The sequence below is a fragment of the Suillus clintonianus genome, assembly GCF_016758775.1.
Source record: "Suillus clintonianus strain FC179 chromosome Unknown DEU56scaffold_90, whole genome shotgun sequence".
NCBI lineage: Eukaryota > Fungi > Basidiomycota > Agaricomycetes > Boletales > Suillaceae > Suillus > Suillus clintonianus.
Genome location: NW_024539314.1, coordinates 1 through 21,149, shown reverse-complemented (window position 1 = coordinate 21,149; position 21,149 = coordinate 1). Strand labels below are relative to the sequence as shown.

General features: G+C 49.3%; 6 protein-coding genes across 6 annotated transcripts; 2 read left to right on the top strand and 4 right to left on the bottom strand.

Moving 5' to 3' along the window:
• Positions 1-393: 393 nt before the first annotated feature.
• On the bottom strand, positions 394-3,282 carry DEU56DRAFT_825804 (uncharacterized protein). Its single transcript, XM_041354305.1, has 2 exons — positions 1,195-3,282; positions 394-1,059 (listed from the first exon to the last, which is right to left on the bottom strand). Exons 1-2 carry the CDS (start codon positions 3,092-3,094, stop codon positions 542-544), a joined length of 2,418 nt encoding a protein of 805 aa, XP_041204397.1. The 5' UTR covers positions 3,095-3,282; the 3' UTR covers positions 394-541.
• Positions 3,283-4,139: 857 nt separating this feature from the next.
• DEU56DRAFT_744016 (uncharacterized protein) lies at positions 4,140-5,251 on the bottom strand (the record flags this gene model as incomplete). Its single annotated transcript, XM_041349044.1, has 5 exons — positions 4,140-4,292; positions 4,346-4,674; positions 4,723-4,801; positions 4,854-5,137; positions 5,188-5,251. The coding sequence occupies 5 exons, from the start codon at positions 5,249-5,251 to the stop codon at positions 4,140-4,142; spliced, it is 909 nt and encodes a 302-aa protein (XP_041204396.1).
• An 880-nt stretch (positions 5,252-6,131) lies between these two features.
• Positions 6,132-9,684, bottom strand: DEU56DRAFT_584371 (uncharacterized protein). Its single transcript, XM_041346934.1, has 8 exons — positions 9,437-9,684; positions 9,081-9,370; positions 8,965-9,030; positions 8,600-8,902; positions 8,386-8,548; positions 7,779-8,330; positions 6,994-7,723; positions 6,132-6,939 (listed from the first exon to the last, which is right to left on the bottom strand). Exons 2-8 carry the CDS (start codon positions 9,196-9,198, stop codon positions 6,268-6,270), a joined length of 2,604 nt encoding a protein of 867 aa, XP_041204395.1. The 5' UTR covers positions 9,199-9,370; positions 9,437-9,684; the 3' UTR covers positions 6,132-6,267.
• Positions 9,685-10,153: 469 nt separating this feature from the next.
• Positions 10,154-12,360, top strand: DEU56DRAFT_916643 (cytochrome P450; the record flags this gene model as incomplete). Its single annotated transcript, XM_041357883.1, has 13 exons — positions 10,154-10,371; positions 10,433-10,529; positions 10,585-10,721; positions 10,775-10,900; positions 10,955-11,204; positions 11,254-11,379; positions 11,433-11,535; positions 11,594-11,680; positions 11,735-11,760; positions 11,821-11,867; positions 11,917-12,036; positions 12,085-12,114; positions 12,168-12,360. The coding sequence occupies 13 exons, from the start codon at positions 10,154-10,156 to the stop codon at positions 12,358-12,360; spliced, it is 1,560 nt and encodes a 519-aa protein (XP_041204394.1).
• A 918-nt stretch (positions 12,361-13,278) lies between these two features.
• On the bottom strand, positions 13,279-15,602 carry DEU56DRAFT_892704 (cytochrome P450; the record flags this gene model as incomplete). The annotated part of the gene is made up of 13 exons (XM_041356325.1): positions 13,279-13,619; positions 13,670-13,699; positions 13,749-13,871; positions 13,920-13,966; positions 14,018-14,052; positions 14,107-14,196; positions 14,250-14,352; positions 14,406-14,531; positions 14,580-14,829; positions 14,878-15,003; positions 15,062-15,198; positions 15,251-15,347; positions 15,409-15,602. The coding sequence occupies 13 exons, from the start codon at positions 15,600-15,602 to the stop codon at positions 13,412-13,414; spliced, it is 1,566 nt and encodes a 521-aa protein (XP_041204393.1). The 3' UTR covers positions 13,279-13,411.
• Positions 15,603-17,388: 1,786 nt separating this feature from the next.
• DEU56DRAFT_744017 (cytochrome P450) lies at positions 17,389-19,557 on the top strand (the record flags this gene model as incomplete). The annotated part of the gene is made up of 13 exons (XM_041349045.1): positions 17,389-17,564; positions 17,622-17,718; positions 17,771-17,907; positions 17,960-18,085; positions 18,134-18,386; positions 18,436-18,555; positions 18,610-18,712; positions 18,771-18,860; positions 18,916-18,954; positions 18,994-19,048; positions 19,107-19,229; positions 19,280-19,309; positions 19,362-19,557. 13 exons carry the CDS (start codon positions 17,389-17,391, stop codon positions 19,555-19,557), a joined length of 1,545 nt encoding a protein of 514 aa, XP_041204392.1.
• Between the last annotated feature and the right edge of the window lie 1,592 nt (positions 19,558-21,149).

The window sequence follows — 21,149 nt, the reverse complement described above, 5'->3', positions numbered from 1 at the left end:
GTATTATGAGATCAGGGGCTTCAAGGTACCAGTACAATTGTACGAGACGTGATTAGTACAAATTGAAATCCCGATGTTGCACACTCGCCATTCAACGTTATAAAACACCGAGGATCGTGCGGAGTAGACTCGTGAGTCGTGAGTCGTGATCGGTTGACCACCGGGCTTGCCTCGTAAGAGGGCTGGTCACAAGTCTACATGCGGAGCGTGAAATGGCACTTGATACACTGCGCACAGGATTCTTCGATGATGGATTTTGAACCCCTGTAGTTGTGAGCCTGTTAATGCAACTAGTTTCCGTCAAACTTCGCTAAATTTAATTAAATTGTCAATTTGGTTGATCAAGCAAGCGACCGTCGAATTGAATAAAATGGTAAAGGCATAAGGACTGATGCCTTGCAGATTGAAGTTAGCATAATGGAGTCAACTCATCGCAATTGGTGGATTTATGTATTGTAATTCATTAAGTAGTATGGAAATCAAAAAATAACCCATCGGCAATGCACAAGACAGCAGGGTATGACCTAGTTCCTATGTCCCATCATGTCCCATCCCCATCATCCCCATTTGTCGATCCAGCACTCTCTAGACCTGCCTTGCTCACTCGCCTCATCGGCTGCAAAGTGTTCTCATCCACCGGAGCCCGCCTGACATGACGATACCGCCCCTCCCGGTCCCTTATCTCCATGTCCTGGCCCATTTCCTCCCCGGCTTCTTCCTCCTCACGGTCCCATGAAGGCATCGGGGGCAAACTCTCCCTCACATGCGCTGGTCGCCTACCCGTGCCAACACCGACGTCGCCAACACTACTTTCACTCACTGTAGCAGATGGCTTGGGCTTTGTCATGCGCCCGAGCTCTGCCTCCTCAAATGCCATGAGTTCGCTTACAAACCCGATGTTCGGGCTTATACCCTTGCGACGCTCTAGGACGAACTGGTATGCGCGTGCCAGCGGCCAGTGATGGCTGTGGATAAGGTACGCCATCACTGCGGTGACGCTACGGGATTTTCCGGCTTTACAGTGCACATATGTAGGTGCGTTGTAGAGGGCGGCTTCGTCTGCATCGGGAATTAGTCCATGTACACCGAGGTATGATGATGGAAACCAAGAAAAGCGTTGAATAAAAAACACGATTTTCCACTGGCGGAAATATCGAATTGCAAGGCATGGATATACGAAGACGAAGTACTTACCAAGCACATCGCAGGCCTCACTTAGCCCCTTACGTACTCCTTCCTCCTCGACACAATCCCTCATCGGAATATGCACATACCGCTCAAACCGTTCCCGAAGCATTAGCCCGCGATCGTCTGTACATTCAGCCGCGATGTTAATGATTCGTTTCACGCCCAGAGATTGTAATTCTGAAACATGTGAAGGCAAAATGAGTTCAGGGCCGAGGAAGAGGAAGTTAGGAAGGATCGTAGAGATGATGAAATCTTCTCGCTCATTTTCGATGTCGGAGGCGCCAGGTGTGGATGTTGTTGGCGTCGGCCGTGCGGTGGATGGTGTCATGGGCATTGAGATGGGCATTGGTGGAGATGGGCTCGCATTCCCAGTGTAACTACCATTGGAGAGATTGAAATTAAAGCTCGAGTTAAATGCGCTCGTTGGAGGTGTGTGATTGGAATGGAGAAGTGTGAGATGCGACGGGGATGCGGGCGGCGGGTGGAGGAACACGGCCTGTTGCGAGGGTGTAATAGGGAGCGTTAAGCTGCGCGTTGGAGCCGTGTGAATCTGAAGCCGCGGGAGAGTTGTCACAGCATGTTTGAGGGGCTTCGCCAGAGTCTGTCCGCACTCTACGCTACTATTTGCTGCATCACTGGTTCCATTTGCCCTGACACTATCAAGAATGAGATTACTTGATCTCCGTGGGGGAGGTGGGCGGCGAAAAGCGAGTGTGGAGGGCGGAGAATCCGTAGGGTTGTCAAGGGTGAGCGAGAGCCCAGGCATGATTGGTAATGGGGAGTGTCCTGGTCGTTCCGCTTCGTCTCCATGACCTTGATCTTCCTGCTCGATTTGTACGCTGGTACTAAGCCCGGCAGCGCTGTGGGTGTCAAGTTGGAGGAATGCCCTTCCTTTTGCACTCTTGGGTGGTTTTGGCAGTCGCAAAGAGGCTTGGGAAGGAGAAGGAGGAGGATGGGGTGCATGGATGATGTTCTTTCGGAGTCGTGCATGAAGTTGAGCACCTACAATTCCTCCGCGAAGATACCACACCTTGTCCGGGCCCAAAAACCCCGCAAGAACTGAAAGCAGGGCCCATGCAATGACACCTGTGTTATCTCTCTCCCGTTCGTCAGTCTCTTCCCCATGAACGATGACAACATCCCCATCAACGTCCCAGGTATCAAAAACGTCCTTTCCCTCGTCACTGGTGATGAACTGGCGAAGTGATGCGAAAGTAGGTAGTGTACGTTTTGAGCGCTTAAGAATGAGGGACGGCATGGCGATATTAATACTCCCTAAAAGGTGAGTCGCGGCATAGGCAGCATGAGGGCGGGTGTCGATGAGGAGTGGACGAGTGGGAGAGGCGAGACGGATCAGTAACTCAGTGGGGTCCATAGCAGAAGTGGGAACGCGGGGAGAGGGCATAGACGCAGAGCGCTGCGGAGGTTTTCGGGCATGGCTTGGAGGTTCGGGGGGAGACGAGGCAGGAGGAGGAGGGAAGTTAACGTCAACGGGGGTAAGGTACGTGCTGCTTGCGCTTTTAGGAGAGGAAGAATCTGAATCAAACCGCTGGCGGTGGTATTGATCTTGACGCCATGGAATTGCGGTGACATTTGGAATAGCAGTCTTTGGTAATCTGCTGAAGGAACGAATTGGTCGGAGACGAAGATTTTTCTGCACGGATTGGCGTAGCTGAGCAAGTGCTGCCAAGTCTCGGGACAACTCTTCTGCATCGGGAATGTTCAAGGCTATGGGGCTCGAGGAGGATGAAGAAGAAGGAGAGGATAACTGCAAGAGCTCATCATCCGATGCGAGCGGAGATTCTGAGATTGACTCGGAAGACGTATCGAGAAATGCAATTGACTCGGATTCGAACGAATGCGATTTTGGCTGAATCGTTAATGTTGGTGGGCGTAGTCGCGTCATGTCCCCAGAAGGAGGGTCACTTCACCGACGTTCGTTATGCGACAAAAGGTATCACCAGCCTAGTTCTAGTGTGGACTAGAACCTACACAGGCTCGCTTGCTAGCAGAAAATCAGTAAAAAAACAGCAACAGAGATATGAACTCAGAACAACAAAAAGAGCGCTCTCACCTGTCGTGCTCTTGGTTACTTACACTACTTGGTTACTCGGATTCGGAATACCTCCTGACCCCGCTTGGGCCGAGATCCCGGCCGGCCGGAGTTTCCCTCTTAACGGCCCATAATTAATTAATTCATCACATAGGGACTCCGGCCGCCGGGTTCGACCGCATATTTTTCTACTAATACGTGCACGCCTCGTACATCGCACACAATATTTACTGCACTCCACGTCCAGCTGATAGAATAAACAACAGAGCAGGATCTAGACAATTTACTCACCTACTAAGCGCATCACAGGTTTCGTATAGGATTCACACTCCACTGGGTACAAATGAGGGATCAGTGTTGCCCGCCTCAGGTCATGTGGTGCCCAGCCAGTCTTATCGATATATCACCGCCAATCGGATCGTTGAAACGTTGATCGTGTTCAATTGTTCTCGCCTCTGCCACCAGTTCGACTGATTGATGTCGCGGTCATCAAGATAGGCATGCTACTAGTACTATGAGTATAATTATGCATGACTATCAAGGTCCGCGTTAATACTAATTTCAGAGGGCCACAATCATATCTTTATCTGCGAGCATATAGAGGCCAGAACGACTTCCTTGTCTATATACATCCTACCAGATGTCTGGTCAACCACCTATCGAGCGAGATTTTCGAAGGAGGCTGAGCACTGAGCCTAAAATATACTTAGCCGATCAACTCACTATTATTATAAAGCTCGCTCATCTTTTGATATCAAAGTCTTCTCATTGGTAAAACATTTGCTTAACGAAGATAAGAATAAACGACGGTAGCTACTGAAATAGCACCGGTCCCTACTCATATGCTTCGTGATCAGTCCACTGCCTCGCAAAGCTTTAGCGCAGAAATTCCTCGGAGTTAAACCACTGAGCTACCAGTCTCAGTCTCAGAGGTGGTGTGAGGCGCTGCAGCCGAGCGAGTAGCGAAAACCAGAACCGTTGGCTGCGCTGTTTCGATACTCCACGCCCTTCGCCTCACAACACGAAGAATTAGCATTTGGGGGGAAATACACTAAGAAAGATTTGAGCAACGGAACCTCGAATACGACAGCTATCGCCACTCACGGTAAACATGCCATATAAGGAGAGGAAGAGAATCGAGGTATCGCTTTCAATGCCGAATGACACGAGGAACGCGATCCCAAATAATGTGTATGGCAGCGCAGACTCGATAACAATGGCTACTGCAGTGAAGTATGCCTTCGAAACTTCAAGACCAAGGTGGTTTTGCATGCGCCTTGCATAAAACATTATGCGGCCACATATGAGACAAGTAGTAATGAAGTTGAGGCCAATGGTCAAGGAAAAATACACCAATCCAACGCGTGCTGCCAACCCCTCATAGAAATCGCCATTTGGGGAACCACTAGCGATGAGGTCGAGAATCCCGAATACTGTTTGATTGACTGAGTGGTTGCAAGCGAAGAAGAGGACCATCCTACCGAGAGACGATATCCAGAGGCAACAAGGAACGAAAAGCACGCGGTAACTTCCACGCCAGACCGTGAAACATCGATGAATCTGATTTATCATCAGTGCACTTATTCCCAGTCGAACTAGAGAGTACACTCACGAGTAGACCATCAGTCATCAACTGCAGCAGGATGGAGGCAACTGAACCCATCGTCTGATACCACGCTGAAACGTGGGCAATAAAGTATGCGAGAGCTCCACCAGGGTAGCCTGTATTGATAATCCACATCTCCTGCCCCAAAACTGATTGCGTGGCGACAAAGATCGTGATAAGAAAGAGTAATATAGTACTGAAGATCATATAAAACTTGTCGGAGGGCCTGTGCTCTAATTGTTTTTCGAGGTACGCTTGCATGGTGTTGAAATACAGCACCAACTCCACACCTGTAAACCATCAAGTCAGAAATAGTAACCTCCGTGGTCAGAGTGCTTACCGTATAGAATGGAATTGAAAACATTACCGATGTAGAATGAATTTTGAAACAGTGCATCGGACATGACTGCAGCCTCAGTCCTGCTAGGATACAAAGTCAGTGGTCAGCATGCGTACCTTGGTGGAGAATACCTCTCATAATAAGTATCTCGAGGCTCTGCCACAGAGCGTTTGAAGGCGGTGATTCGGATGCCACGGTGGCCAATGGATGCAGACGCCAGAGTAGCGCTACCGCAGCGGAGACTCTAGAGAGTCCAGAATGTTGGCTCGACGGAATGTGGGGGCCGTCGATACTAGTGGAGGCTAATCATCACATGCATCGCCAGCCTGAGACTGGTGACGCCCCAATGATAGCATGCTTATGCTTAGTTTAGGGCTCAGGCATAGCACGATGTCAAGGATATTGTGTGATACAAGGGAGCATCACGGATCAGAGACCTAATTGCGGTGATAGCAGTGTTGGCCGAGATCGGTGCGTGACACCGTGTCAAGAGGAGGACTCGGTTTAGCTTAAAAACATGATGCTACTTGTTAGTGAGAACTCTTGAGAACTATCTCCGGAGGTGACTCGGAAAAACATTGGATCCTATCATGGGCCATGCAGAGCAGTACTTACTAGTTTTCACAGCAGCAGCATCGCTTGAAGGGTAAAGGTGCCATCATGGGGGCGGGAATTGCTTCATGTTTTCGACAACTCCGATGAATCGTTCGTTCGGTTATGTAGACAGAGTTAATAGAGAGCTCACGTATGTTACCCGAACAACGAGGAAATCCAAGACGGCTATTCCGCTCGCACCGACCGCGATACATCAGGTTCACTCAAGAAGTCGGAGTAGCACGCCACTCGAAGGACTCCTCGATGAGCCCTCCCAGTCTTATTCATAACATGACGAAGTGGTGCTAGAACGGTTCAATGCAACACAATGCAAACTATAGAAACGTGATATCAAGAGTAAAAAGAAGAAACAGCATGAGCGCTAGCACAAACAGCGAAAGAAAAAAACGCTCAATAACGTCAGTATCAAGCACAATATCACACATACGTACAAAATCCAGCTGAAAGCGCCTAACGCACATTCATCTACTGCCAGTATTGGCGGTTCGGCTGGTATGGATAGAAATTGCCTTCTGAATTAGCCTGCACCTGGGGGTACTGTCCTCGCACACCGCGCCCCGCAGGTTGTTGTTGCACGCCAACCCCTTGCCCTGAATCTTTGCGATAAGAAGCCTCAGGCGACCCGGTTTGTGCAGCCACCCCACGACCTAAGAACCCTTGCCCGTGTCCATACAACTGCCTCTCGCTGGGTGTATGGTGGTTGTTTTGTGTCTGCTGCTGCGGGGGCTGGTGGTACCCGATGTCATCGGCATACCCGCCAAATCCACGCTGCACGCCTGCTCCCATACTCAACCCGTCATTCTGTTTCGAAGGCTGATGTTGATGCTGGAACATTGCTGGCGGAGTAGGAGCAGGGTACTTGACGAAGGGTGTAGGGTAACCTTGGTTGTAGGGAGTACCATAGTACTGGTTTTGAGGATACGGATAAAAGTAGGGCATAGGCGGTGCGTAGGGTTGCTGTGCGCTTGTCGCTGCAGGCTGCGATGACTGAGACGCAGAAGGAGGGATGACCGATGAGGGAGGTTGCGAATGTTGGTGCTGGTGTTGGGAGGTAGGAAGACCCTTGACATCATCATGACCAAGGACATTGCGATTGCCGCCAAACCCTGGAGATTGCGCATACGAATCGTAAAAGCCCTGCTGAACATTTGATTAGAACACAAACATCACAAGTCAGGATAGTGTACTGACGCGTTGATTATCACTGTAGTATTCACTACCTCCAAAGCCGCTAAGGTGACTCCCTTGCGATTGGTGTTGCTGATGCTGCGTCCCAATCTGTCCGAAGGGACCCATACCACCACTCATGGATGCACTGTAATCCTGCTGTTGAGGGGGCGTTGGTGCGTTGAAGTACGGTGCATCTTGCCGGAAGTACGCCGCAGACTGGGCCTGCACCTGCTGGGCAGGGCTGTATTGTTGAGACTGCGTTTGCGGGCTGTCGAGGTGCAAGTGTGCAGCATACGGCTGAAGCTGCGGCAATTGCTGGGGTTGATGCTGAGGTTGGTGTTGAGGCTGATGTTGAGGTTGGTGCTGCGGCTGCGGCTGGTGTTGCGGCTGGTGCTGGTGCTGGTGCTGCGGTTGCGAGGGAGGCTGTTGAGTGAAGCTGGTACTCGACGGCGGAAGGGTAGGAAGGGACATTGAAGGTGCAAGAGCATGTTGAGGTACCTGCGGGATTGGTGCTGTTGGTTGGGGAGGTACGAATTGCGTTGTCTGTGAAGGTGGTAGAACAGGCTGCACTGAAGGAGGGAGCATCGGCTGCGAGGGAGAAGTAGCGATAGAGCTAGCGACAGACGGTACAGGCGCAGGAACGCTCTGTTGAGGCTCTTGTTGCTGAACGGGTGCGGGAAGCGCAGGAGGTGAAAGGGGCTGCGTGGTCTGCTGCGGGGATGGCTGCTGTTCAGCTGCGGGAGGTTCGATGCTGACCGAAACATATCAGCTGACTATCTTCATATCAGTTCCAGATTTTAGCTCACGACGTGGGCTCAATAACATCTCCACCAAGACTCAAACTTCCAAACTGCATGCCCACTTTGTCAAGGCCAGGCATGAAACCAGTTGACGAAGGCATGACAACAGCCTGATCAATGCCCTTGTACTTGCCACGAACTGCGGGGCGGGAAGAAAAAGACGCAGGCGATTTGGACCTAGTGGGCGCATCCTGCTTTTGAATTTGAGCAGGAAGAGCCGAGACGACGGCCACAGGCTCAGGTGCGGGGACAGCAGGCTCCTCTGGTAAAGTGGGAGGCTCAGGTACTGGTTCTGGCTCCGACGTTGGCAGAGGCTGAGAGGAAACCCAAGCGTCTGCGGGAGGCTGATGTTGGGCTTGGGGTTGAAGTTGAGGCTCGTCGTCCCATTCAGGAGGCTGAACAGTCGTCGGATCCTCCCAACCTTCTGATACTGGTTCTACATCGCCATTGACAACTGGTGAAAGAGGAGGGTGTTCAAAGACCGGTTCGGGCGCAGGAGGGACGACTGATGGTGCAGATGGTGCAGGAGGTGACGCTACAACGAGCTTCTCTTGCGGTCTGCGCTCAATCAATGATCAGCTGTCGAACGTTAAACCAAGTTCTTAATGCGCACTTTGCGATTTGGGCCCAGGAAAGTTTGGAAGTCGCTGGGAGTTTAGCAGATAATATAGGAGGTTTGGGCGCAGCAGCCACAGTACCCCAACTAGTATTAGCACCCCACGAAGCAGAAGTTGTAGGCTGCGATTGAGCAGGAGCTGGTTCAGCAGTTGTAGGCTCTGAAGGCCAGGTCATGACTGTAGTCGATTCATCCTGCGCAGCACCCCAACCTTCATTCGACTCTGGCTTGTCAGCAACATGTTCAGTGAGATCCTCAACCTGTGCTGGCTTGTCGTCGGGTGCGGGACCAGAAGCTTTAACACGAGAGGAAGCATGACCATTGACTCCAGGTGCACCCCTTGCGCCACCACGACCGCGACCACCCCTACCAGGACCACCGCGACCACCACGCCCACCTCGACCACCACGCGAGTCGCTACGTGAGATGTTCGGGTCCTTTGACGGTGCGTGCTGAGCTACAGGAGTCTTTTTATCCTTTTTGCGCGTAACTGAGCCCCATTGTTCCGCGTGCCCTGTGGGTCGTTACGGAATTAACAAAACCGCGACAAGAAAAAGCAAAAAAAAAATGACATGCCTTCGGAAATTCGAGTCGCCGCAAGTTCAAGGTCACCACCGACTTCATTGAGGAGAGACCGGAGGTCTGAAAATAAGGAGAATTAATGGACGTCACATTGCAAAATAAGGACGCACCTTCGTTTGACCAGGAGGGGAATAGTTCTTGGAGTGTTTGAACTTGAGGATGTAATTTTGGTTCCGATGGATCAGAGGGTTGTTTGTTTCTGAACGCGGCTGATTTATACGAAGACATATTCAACAAGAACGACAACGACGAGCAAAAGGTAAGGAGGACTGGTGGAGTTTGAAAATTCTAAAATACTAAATTATCCGGCCGCAACATCCAGTAGGACACCGCCTAGAGGGGGGTCACAATGCGGGCTTCAAGCATATTCAGGGATATTCAATCATACGTTCGTCCTCCCCTGCAAGCAAATTGTGAGTGCCTTTCGAGAATCTGTTAGTGGCACATGCAGGGATTTGGCGCTGACTGTAGTGATTTATAGGGTGTAGTTGAAATGCCAGAGTGTCTGTTTTCCATTGGTGAGTGGATCCATGCTGGTGGCAGTACTTGCCTCGGACTGCCGACTTAGACGGGCACGGTGACCTGCCTGCGTCGTCGTGAGCCATGCATCTGCCCCGAATAAAAGTTACATTGGATGGTACGGACACAACTTAAAAAATCGCTGATATCATGGCTGCGATAGAAAATACTCAACGTCACAGAACGTCCTGTCGGAAGAATTGCCCTCCAAAAGTGCTCCTACTTAACACAGACTAACACTACGCCTTTGGCAGACTCCTACCCACTCGGCAAGGGTGTGCGAATCCGAAGGCAAGTTGACAGTTTGTACCTATTTGTACCTGATTACTTAACTTTTTTGAACTTTATATTGTGCTGACACAAGCGGGAGACTACAAACATGGTCAAACCTCGCGCCAGTCTGCGCCTTTGGGTGACTTTGTCTCGCGAATTCTATCGAGACGTGGCACCAATAGGATGAACTTTGCGAACCATTCACGTTTCCGTCGGCACTTCTTGCAGTGTATGACCGTCGGAGCGCTCACCATAGCCCAACGGCTTCTCTTGGTGGTAAAATGATAAACATCCGTGACCCGTCGCACGATAACGTACAGCCTCAGGTGACAGATCGATTGGCATGGAGAACTTAAAAGTCACTCATCACTTGAATGTATCACAACTAACCATGGGTTCCCTCCAATCCCTCCTTTCGCTCATCCCATACAACACAGCTGACCTGCGCATCTCTGACAATGCGCAGCTCGTCCTCAGTGCCACCGCTTGTGTTGCTGTAGTGGGAGTAATTGTTAGGGCCTACTATCCTAAATTACCGAGCGGCCTTCTCCTCCCACCTTCCCCTCCTGTTTCTTCGAGACTTCAAGGGCACGTCCTGCCGTATCCAAAGTGAAGTGTCTCATTCGACTCATTGACTTTTGAATGCTGATTGTGTATAATCGCCGACAAGACCATTTCTCACTGTAGAGGGATGGATTGAAGAGTACGGTCCTCTGATCACTATTCGATCAAAATTTGAGAGGATTGTTATTATCGGCCGTTACCAAGTCGGTCCCTCCATGCTGCGTTATCATATCCAGGCTAAACGACATTCTGTTGCAGGCCGCCGTGGACATTATGGAGAATCAAGGCAAATTGCTAGCTGATCGTCCTCCCATGGTTGCTGCTGGTGAAATTTTTGGCGGGGGAATGAGCATTGCCTTTTCACCCTTTGGGGACAGGTTCCGTCGGATGCGTAGGTCAGTAGTCCGCCAAACTTCCCTCATCTATTTAATTGTACGCCATGATGCAGAGCGTTACATTCGCATCTCCAGCCCAAAGCAGCTGAGGCCTATCAGCCACTGCAGATGTCACACGTGAAGAACATAGTTCTTGGCGTTCTCGATGACCCGCAAAGCTTCCAGCACCATGTGATAACGTATGTATTGTTGGTTATGATTGTATTAGTGCTTTGCTTACGGGCGCTTTAAAGTTATGCTGCAACGACAATTATGAAAGTTGCATATGGGAAGAACACGCCCACGTCTGCGTCTGATCCTGAAGTCATTGAGATGCGTAAATTGGTTGGGGTGGTCTCTCAAATCATGCGCCCTGGTGCTTATATGGTGGAGTCGATCCCATGGCTTAAATACCTTCCTTGGTATGGTCGAGACTTAAAGGCATGGTTTGAGAGGAGCAAGAAACTCAGCCTTGGTAACCTGAACCGCGTGAAAGCGCAAATGGTATGCATTTCTTTTTAAATATTCACTTCATGTTTGAGTCGTTCCACAGCATAGCAATGAGGACATCGGCCCTTCGTTCACGAAATATATGCTAGAAAACAGCCATCTCTATGGATTGTCAGAGTTAGAGATGGCCTTTCTTGGTGGTGCCTTTTTTGGAGCTGGATCGGATACGGTGAGATATTGTTTTGTTGCCTCCGAAGATATGTGCTTAAAATCAGGCGAAAGACTTCTATGTCAATATGTACGGTGCTCATGGCAGCCGCACGTTTTCCCGAAGAGCAATCTAAAGTTCAGGCCGAGCTTGATGCGGTCGTCGGAAGGCACCGAGGTAGCTTGATTGATTTATCTATCGTGGTGTTGTGCAATCAATGATTTTTGGATTAAAGCGCCGACCTTCGCCGATCAAAAATCCCTTCCTCGCTTGCAAGCATTCATTTCTGAGGCTTTGAGATGGAGACCTGTAGCTGCTGGTGGTGGGCGTTTTCATTTTCGTTTTGTATCTAAATTTCACAACATTTACGCTGCAGGATTTGCTCACCAAACAACCACAGACGTAATTTGGGCAAGTAATCTTTGAACAACTTATCGCGCGAATGATAATCTGGCCCTCCAGAAAAACTATTGTATTCCAGCTGGGACCACGGTATACGGCAACCATTGGTAAGTAATTTGCATCAAAAAATGAAGGATTTAACAGTCACTACCTTAGGTCGATCTCTCGAGACCCAGATGTCTACCCGGAGCCTGACGCGTTCAAGCCTGAGCGCTGGATCAACGAGCAAGGCGGCCTGAATGATTTAAAATTCTTTATCTACGGCTTTGGTCGGCGGTAAGCACCGTCTTTCGGCTATTCGTTTTTGAATGTCATTTCTTTCAGCGTATGCCCCGGTCAACATGTCGCGAACAGGTAAAGTTATCTTGCACGTGCGCAGTCTTCCGAACTCACTTCAGTTTGTACAGATCGGTGTTCATCATGGCACTCCTTATTCTGTGGTCCTTCAGGCTCACTCTGGATCCTACGAAGCCATTTGAGGACATGGGATTCATGAACGGGTTTATGCCAAGTGTTATGCCGTGCACATTTGAGTTTGAGAAGAGGATTCCGGAAGCGGAGCTCAGGCGCATGATGCAGCATTATCCTGAGGCTGCATAAAAAGATTTGATGCCAAGATGGGCCAGGGAGAGAATGAAGAATATATTCTTCATGAATCACCCATATCGGTGCATAATCCGCAGTACGTTTTAATATTTTCCAAGCCCATTTTGAATTGGGCATTATATAGTTGTCTCCATATCCCATTATATCCTGTCTTCCCTCATACAATGCAGTCTATGATAACATAGTATCACAGAGTCCACGTCAAATGGTTGTGATATTCGTATCGCTGTGTGTTCGCGAACACAATTGTCCTGATGTTCACTTGAGCAGCTTACTCATGAATGACACACATGACAGTGTTAAGATGCTAATAAAGCCTCGGCGACCTCTACAGTGGCTGTCACACACTTGCTGCGTCAGGATTCGCAGAAGGAACCTCCTTTCTCCTTCTGTATGGTCTAACTAGGGAGACCACTTGGACCCCTCCAATTACCGACTCCAAAGCGGAGTTGTATGAAAGATAAACAAATCAGTACGCCATCACCGGGTGAAGAAAACGGAGTGCACTGCTCAGTCCGTCACCCAATGGGAAGAGCCTTTCGTGAGACAAACTGGTCATATTGTGTCATAAACACGTCCTACGACATGGTCATAGGTCGTTCTCTTGTCGGTGTGGTGACTTTGTCGCTCTTGTCATTTTTGCCTGAAACGAACTACCAGCATACTCTGCCTCTGCCAGTGCAACGGACAATCAAACAGGAGGTAACGTGGATGAACATATAATGACCGGTCCCTAGACTTCGGCTGCATGCTGCATGGCCAATGGGGGACTTGAAGGAGGAGTCCCGGACTGTACGCGCCTCACGGTCCTCCAAGTAGGATATTATTTAAATCACACACGGCCTGTGAAAAAAAGGCTGTACCCCCGATTGTTGGGTTAGAATTGTTGATCATGCTTATGTCTCTCAAAGGGCACGTTCAGAAATCAATCAATCTACTAGCACTATGATCATTCCTCCTGTTTGACACTTTGACGTATTGGTGTCTTGAATCATTTTACCGCACGCCTGTTGAATGCGATAGTGGTGATGCTAACATTCTGAGGTCACTCCTTCCAAGTGGTTGGAGGTTCCTCGGGATAATGCTGCATCATGCGCCTGAGCTCCGATTCCGGAATCCTCGTCTCAAACTCAATAGCGCACGGCCTGTCTACTTTCTCCCCGATCATGAACCCCATATCATCCAATGGCTTCGTATGATCCAACGTGAGCTGGAATGCCCACAGGATAAGAAGAGAGTTGATGAACACCGATCTGGGTCAATCAAAATGAGTTCGGAATATGTGCGTGGAAGAGTGGCTTACCTGTTAGCGACATGTTGACCGGGGCATACGCTGAAAGGAGATTTGATTCAAAGAAGGAATGCTGAAAGACGGTACTTACCGCCGACCAAACCCATAGATGATGAGTTTTAAATCGTCTCGCAGGAGACCTTGATCGTCAATCCAGCGCTCAGGCTTGAACGTGTCAGGCTCCGGGTAGACATCTGGGTCTCGAGAGATCGCCCTAGACAGTGACTGTTAAATCCTTCATTTCTTGAAGCACGATACTCACCAATGATTCCCAAATATCGTGGTCCCAGCTGGAATACAGTAGTTTTCCTGATGGGCCAGATCATCATTCACGCAATGAGTTGTTCAAAAATTACTTACCCAAATTATATCTTTGCTTGCGCGATGAGCCAATCCTGCAGGGTGAATGTTGTTCATCCTAGATACAAAACTAAAACGAAGATACCCACCACCGGAAGGCACTGGTGGTCTCCATCTCAAAGCCTCAGATATAAATGCCTGCAGGTGAGGAAGAGATTCTTGGTCGGCGAAGGTCGGTGCTGTAGTGAAAGACTTATTGAATACATGGAACTCCGGTATCGAATAAGAATACCTCGGTGCCTTCCGACGACCGCGTCGAGCTCGGCCTTAACTTTAGCTTGCTCTTCGGGGAAACATGCTGCTGCCATGAGTACCGTGCATATTGAATTCGAAGTCTTTCGCCTGACTTCAGCCACATATATTTAAAGGCAACAAAACAACATCTCACCGAGGTGGATCCAGCTGAAAAAAAAGATCCGGCAAGAAAGGCCATCTCAGTCTCTGTCAAACCATGGAGTTGGCTATGCTCTAGCATATATTTTACGAACGAAGGGCCGACGTCTACATCGTTCTGCTGTGCAATGGCTCAGACATGAAGTGAAGATTAGAAGGAAATGCACACTATTTGCTGTTTCACGCGGTTCAGCTGACCAGTGTTGAGTTTCTTGATCCTCTCAAACCCACGTTTTAAATCCCGCCCATACCAAGGAAGGTATCTGAGCCACGGGATTGAGTCCACTAGGTAGGCACCAGGACGCACGATTGAACTAAGCAACACAATGAGTGAATTGATTTCAACCACATCTGGATCAGTCGCAGATGTGCGGGTATTCTTCCCATATGCAACTTTCATAATTGTCGTCGCACCATAACTTCAAAGCAGCCGTAAGCAAAGTACGATCATCACCAAGAGCACTTACGTTAACACAGAGTTCTGGAAGTTGTGTGGATCATTAAGAATCCCGAGAACTGTGTTCTTCACGTGTGACATCTGCAGGGGTTCGTAAGCCGAAGCTGCTTTAGGCTGGAGATGCGTATGAAGTGCTCTGCATCACGTTCGTTGGAAAGTAAGATAGGTCAGAGGAAGTATTGCGGACGACTAACCTACGCATCCGACGGAGCCTGTCCCCCCAGTGAGCAAATCCGATGCCCATTCCGCCGTTAAATATTTCACCAGCAGCAATCATGCGAGGACGATCAGCTGTCAATTTTCCATGATCCTCCAAAATATCCAAGGCGGCCTGCAACAGAATGTTGAGCCTAGATATGAAAATTCAGCATGTATGGACCGACCTTGTAACGGCCGATAATAACGATTTTCTCAGATCTTGGCCGAATGGTGATCAAAGGACCGTACTCATCAATCCATCTCGCTATAGTGAGAAATGAGCTTATGGGAGATAGGACGGAATCAGCGTTCAAAAGTCAACGAGACGAATAGGAAAGCTTACTTGCGCTGCGGCAGGGAGTGCACCCCAAATCTCCGAATGGGAGGGGAAGGTGGGAGAGGAAGGCCACTCTCTGATTTAGTATGGTAAGCCCGAGCAATTACTCCTACGATACCAAGACAAGTTGCAGCACTGATGATGAGTTGTGCGTTGTCAGAGATGTGCAGGTCAGGTAGCACGGATTGGAGGGAACTCATCGTAAGTCACGGTGCATTTAGAAGATGAATGGCCTTTTAAGCACATGCCCAATATCAAGAAGTAATTTACTGAAGATGTTCACCTGTACCCCGGGGTGTGGATATGAAATATACTGCTGGCACGCGACGGTTCGCATACTACCTGGCAGCACCTACCACCAAGAGAAACAGTTGGAGAGTACTTCCGACGATGACACCTCACACATACACTCAGAAAGACTTTCGTTCCCCCATTTACCTCACTCTCACGAAGCTGGGATGTATGCGGTTGACTACACATACTGCCCTCGCCCCGTGTAACCCATCGACTCCCATCTCCGCGCTTAGCCGCCGCACATTGTTGGACCGTGGCGGACGTTTTGCAGGTCGTTCAGCAACGTATGCTTCACAAGAGACAAAATACACCGCACAGCACCTTCCTTCCTCTGTACGGCTCCTAGTTTTGCTCTTGGCGGGGCAAATGCACCTGGAAAGTAGTATCGAATCCAGTGACCAAGTCTCGGTAACTTGGAACCATGCTCCGCATGACAAATGGGACGGAACTCTGGATCTGGTTCCAGCACGACGATCGGGGATGAGTTTTTGGCCAGGCTACTGTAAGATTGTGGCCTGTTATGCACAAGCAACGGCAAATCCATATTGTCGGTGATATGCTTCCTACTTACATAATGCTATGTTGACGCATTTTGCCCGTCAATATTGTACCATTTGAACAATCCGACGTCGCTGTGTTGCCGTGCACAATGATGATCACTATATGATATCGGTAACGCCGCTCACGCTCCAAGCCCCCGACACCTGGCTCACTCAGGCCCTGCATATTCAATTGGACATTATAATTCCAAACCCAGACGAACCTATGTCAACGTTGATCCAAGGATTTACAATCCTGATAATTTAACAAGTAGCAGGCTGCAGGCCCACAAAAGCATGGTTAATCCTTCTTGTGTCCTGCAGACCTCTTGGCGGGAGAACTGTTGAATACCTCAGATGCTTGTCTCGCCGCCAACGTTTGTTATGTCTCACAGCACAGCGATTACATTTACGGTTCAAATTACAGTTCATCGGCGTTTGCCAAGTCCAGTACAGTACTAGTGGCTGCGACGAATGGTAGAGACGAGTGGTCATTTAAATTTAACAAAGCCCTCCAACCACTAACGTGGGTGTCGGGGGCAAGTTCCTTGCCTCGAGTGCGGATGGAGAGTTCAATCCCAAGGTTATGTAATGACATGAACCGATCTGGTTCGGGTTGAACTGGTTTATCCCTAATTTTCTAAACACAAAAAGAAGCTCACCGGGTTTTTGGCAGAACTCTGCCCACAACGCTATCGACGACGGTCCGCCCCACCATGATTTGGCAAGCAGCACTAAAAGTTGCAACGGCAATTGTCATCACCATTCATTGCAATATCAATACAACCGCGTCTTTATTACAGTGTATTGCGTATGGAACTGCAGTCCAAGTTTGATTTTCAAAAACTCGGCTTCGCTGCCTTTACTGGAACTTTCGCCTACTTTTCCCTCCTGGAAAGAAGGTATCGGAAATCACATTTGAATGGGGTATAGTTGTCGGACCTAATCAGGGTTAAGGGTCCAGCGCCTGCCGACAGGTAGTTTGCTGTAGCATGAGAATCATTACATGCCAGCAGTACTCCAAAGCTTTTATTCGCACCTCAGATAGTGCGGGCCAGGGTTTCCATTGATATGGGATGCTCAAAAACCCAATCTTTACTCGATTTCATTGTGGTTTACAGCGAGTTTCTTCCAATCCTCCTTCCCATCGATCATGTCACAACTATCTGACCTGCGCATCTCTGATAACGCACAACTCGTCCTTAGTGCTGCAGCTTGTCTTGGTGTCATAGGAGTAATTGCTCGGGCTTACCGGCCTAAATCAGGCCTTCCCCTCCCGCCTTCCCCTCCTACCTGGAAACTTGGGGGGCACGTTATGCCGCCTCGCCAGTAAATGTGTTCGGCTTATTGACTTTCAAATGCTGACTCTGTCCTATCGCCGATAAGCTCATTTCTCACCATAGCGGAATGGGTTGAGGAGCACGGTCCTCTGATCACCATTCGGTCAAAACTTGAGAAGATCGTTATTGTTGGCGGTTACAAAGTTGGGCTCTACATGCTGAGTTGTCATCACTAGGCTCAACATTCTGTCGCAGGCCGCCGTGGACATTATGGAGAATCAGGGTAAACTGACAGCTGATCGTCCTCGCATGGTTGCTGCTGGTGAAATATTTCTCGGCGGAATGGGCATCGGATTTGCACACTGGGGGGAAAGGTTCCGTCGGATGCGTAGGTTAGTAGTCTGTCATACTTCCCTCATCAATTTCAATTTCAATGTGATGCAGAGCACTTCATACGCATCTTCAGCCTAAAGCAGCTGAGGCCTACGAGCCCTTCCAGATGTCACACATGAAGAATACAGTCCTTGCGATTCTCGATGATCCACACAACTTCCAGGACCATGTGTTAACGTAAGAGCTTTCGGCTGTGATATTACTTTGCTCACAGGTGCTTTGAAGTTATGCTGCGGCGGTGATTTTGCAAGTCGCATATGGGAAGACTACATCCACATCTGTGAATGATTCCGCACTCGTCGAAATTCGTCGTTTCGTTAAGGTGGGTAGCGCGATCATCGTCCGCCCTGGCGCGTACCTAGTAGACACAATCCCGTGGCTCAAATACATTCCTTGGTATGGACGAGATTTAAGAGAGGGATTTGAGAGGAGCAAGAAACTCAACCTTGATCAGCTGAACCAAGTGAGAAAGCAAATGGTGTGTATCTCCTGTTCACTCTTCACTTCATGTCTGAGTCATTCCACAGGAGAGCGGCGTAGCAATGGGCCCTTCGTTCGCGAAACATATTCTAGAAAACAATCATGGTTTATCAGAGACTGAGATGGCCTTTCTTGGCGGCTCCTTTTTTTCAGCTGGATCCGAGACAGTGAGATGTTGTTTTGTTGCCTCCCGAAGATATGTAGCTGACATTGGGCGAAAGACTTCTTCCGCTATATTGACGGTATTCATGGCGGCAGCATGTTTTCCCGAGGAACAAGCTAAAGTCCAGGCCGAGCTCGATGCAGTGATCGGAAGGCACCGAGGTAGCTTGATTCACTATTGCAGCTCTATGATTCACTAAAATTATTTCTGCACCAAAAGCGCCGACCTTTGCTGACCGAGAATCCCTTCCTTGCCTGCAGGCATTCATCTCTGAGGCTTTGAGATGGAGACCGCCCTTGCCTAACGGTGGTGTGTATCTTTGTTTTTTGTTTTGAACCCAAAATCCACAACATTCGCACTGCAGCGGTGGCTCACCGGACAACCCACGACGTGATTTGGGCAAGTGATCTTTGAACTGCTCTTCGTGCGAATGATGATCTAGCCCATCAGGAAAACTATTGCATACCAGCTGGAACTACAGTATATGGCAACCATTGGTGAGTATCGTGAGTATCGTGCGTCAAGAAACAAATGATCTAACGGTCACTGTCTTAGGTCCATCTCTCGCGATTCAGACGCCTACCCAGAACCTGACGCATTCAAGCCTCAGCGCTGGATTAACGACCAAGGTGGCCTAAGAGATGACTTAAAATTCTTTCCCTACGGCTTTGGTCGGCGGTAAGTACAGTCTTTCAGCTATCCGTACAGTGAATTACGTTTCCTTCCAGCGTATGCCCCGGTCAACACGTCGCGAACAGGTAAAGCTACCCTGTCACGCACATCATCTTCTGAACTTACTTTGACCGTCAGATCTATATTCATCAACACGCTCCTTACTCTGTGGGCGTTCTATCTCACGCTGGATCCTACGAAGCCATTGGATGACATGGGGTTCATGATCGGGGAGAAAACAGACAAGCCGTGCGCTCTTGAGTTTGAGACGAGGATTCCAGAAACGGAGCTCAGGCTTATGATGCAGAATTATCCCGAGGGAAACAAACCTTGAACCAGTTCAGATTATTCAAAATGAATATCACCCAGAATTGTCGCATCATGTACATACCACTATCCCAGTTTGAACATGGCTGATTTATACAAAGACATATTCGACATTCAACTCATCCACGATTCTAAGTCAATGATCGGCCCTGGGTACTTGCAGCTTCTGTTTTCACAGGCTGCGTGTCACATCAAGGAAGCAAATTGAAATCGTCGCAACAACCATAATATTGTGCCTACGGTCGGCGTTCCTTTTCAATATGCGACGAAGCTTAGAAGCCACTAGGAAGCCACTACATTGGTGTATTTGAATTTCTGGGTGCCTGCACCCAGGTGAACCGCGCTCTGCCCTTATCCTCCCTTATCTCATGGACTGCCAGCTAGCTGCTACTGCCAATGGTAGCCAGCCCGTCTGCCGCTGGACTGGTCAGCACGATGGTCAGGAGCGACGAAGGAAGATGCTAGACAACGATGATGATGATCTGTCTCTGTGTTCTACATGCAAGTGCCTACTGCTGCGACCCCGAACTCCCCTGGACTCCTAACACCCTGCTACCCCTGCTTCTGCCTAAACCAGATCCGTCCGAGTCCCGCTAGATCGCTCCGCTCCATATGCCCCCCCCAGAAGTGCGACCCTCCGGGGACGCGTGATGTGCTACTCGTCGTCATCTAAATCTTCTGCAATCTCTGCTTCCATATCCAACTCTTGCTCCTCTGCAGTGGGTTCTTCTTCGTCATTCATGCTTGATTCGCCTATAGCGTTCTGTAGTGCCGCTAGTGCTGTACCGTTTCGTGGTATGAATCTCCGTAGACGTCGTGCGTTGAATAATCCGTTAAGTGGGAACCCTTCCAAGGTTGCGAGTGTGTAAGAATTGCCGATTCTAGTGATGACACGCCGTGGCGCTGACCATCGTGGCTGTAGTTTGCGTGTCGAGGCCATGGTAAATTCTAAAGCATTAGCGTAGACTTGCACTAACTGTCCAGATTCGAATACTACTTCACCTGCATGTGACCGAAGAACCTTACGATCGAACGCCGCTTTGCGTTGTGCTGTGTGCGCCACGGTATGGTCTGCGCCATCGAGGCGTTGTTGTTCAACATACGCCATGTGCACGTCGACTTCTGATGTGCTTAGCTCCACGGATGCTATTGGACTCCGGATCGAATACCGGACAGGTGACGTCGTAAACGTCACGCTGAGACATTGCGAGCGCAGTTGGATGACGACGTTTGACGTCGGGCATCGCGCCGACGATACAAAGTGTCAAGGTCGTATGCTATCATATATTTTTCATCACTATGCTACTTTACTTAAATTCACGACTCTATCCGTCCGAGCATCTCAGTCATTCTATACAGACTGAGATGTAAGCTTATGTTCCCCCCCTACATTATACCAAGCGGCTAACTCGTTCCATAGAATCTATCTAGGTACTATACATTGTATTGAGTCATTCTATACAGACTGAGATAATCTATCTAGTTTTCCCGCTCTCTCGCGTCCCCGCTCGCCTCTGATCACCAGAGGTTATGAGCCCTGCCTCGACCATGGACTCCGCGCTCCCCAGCACCAATTCCGCACTATTCAACGTCCCCAAG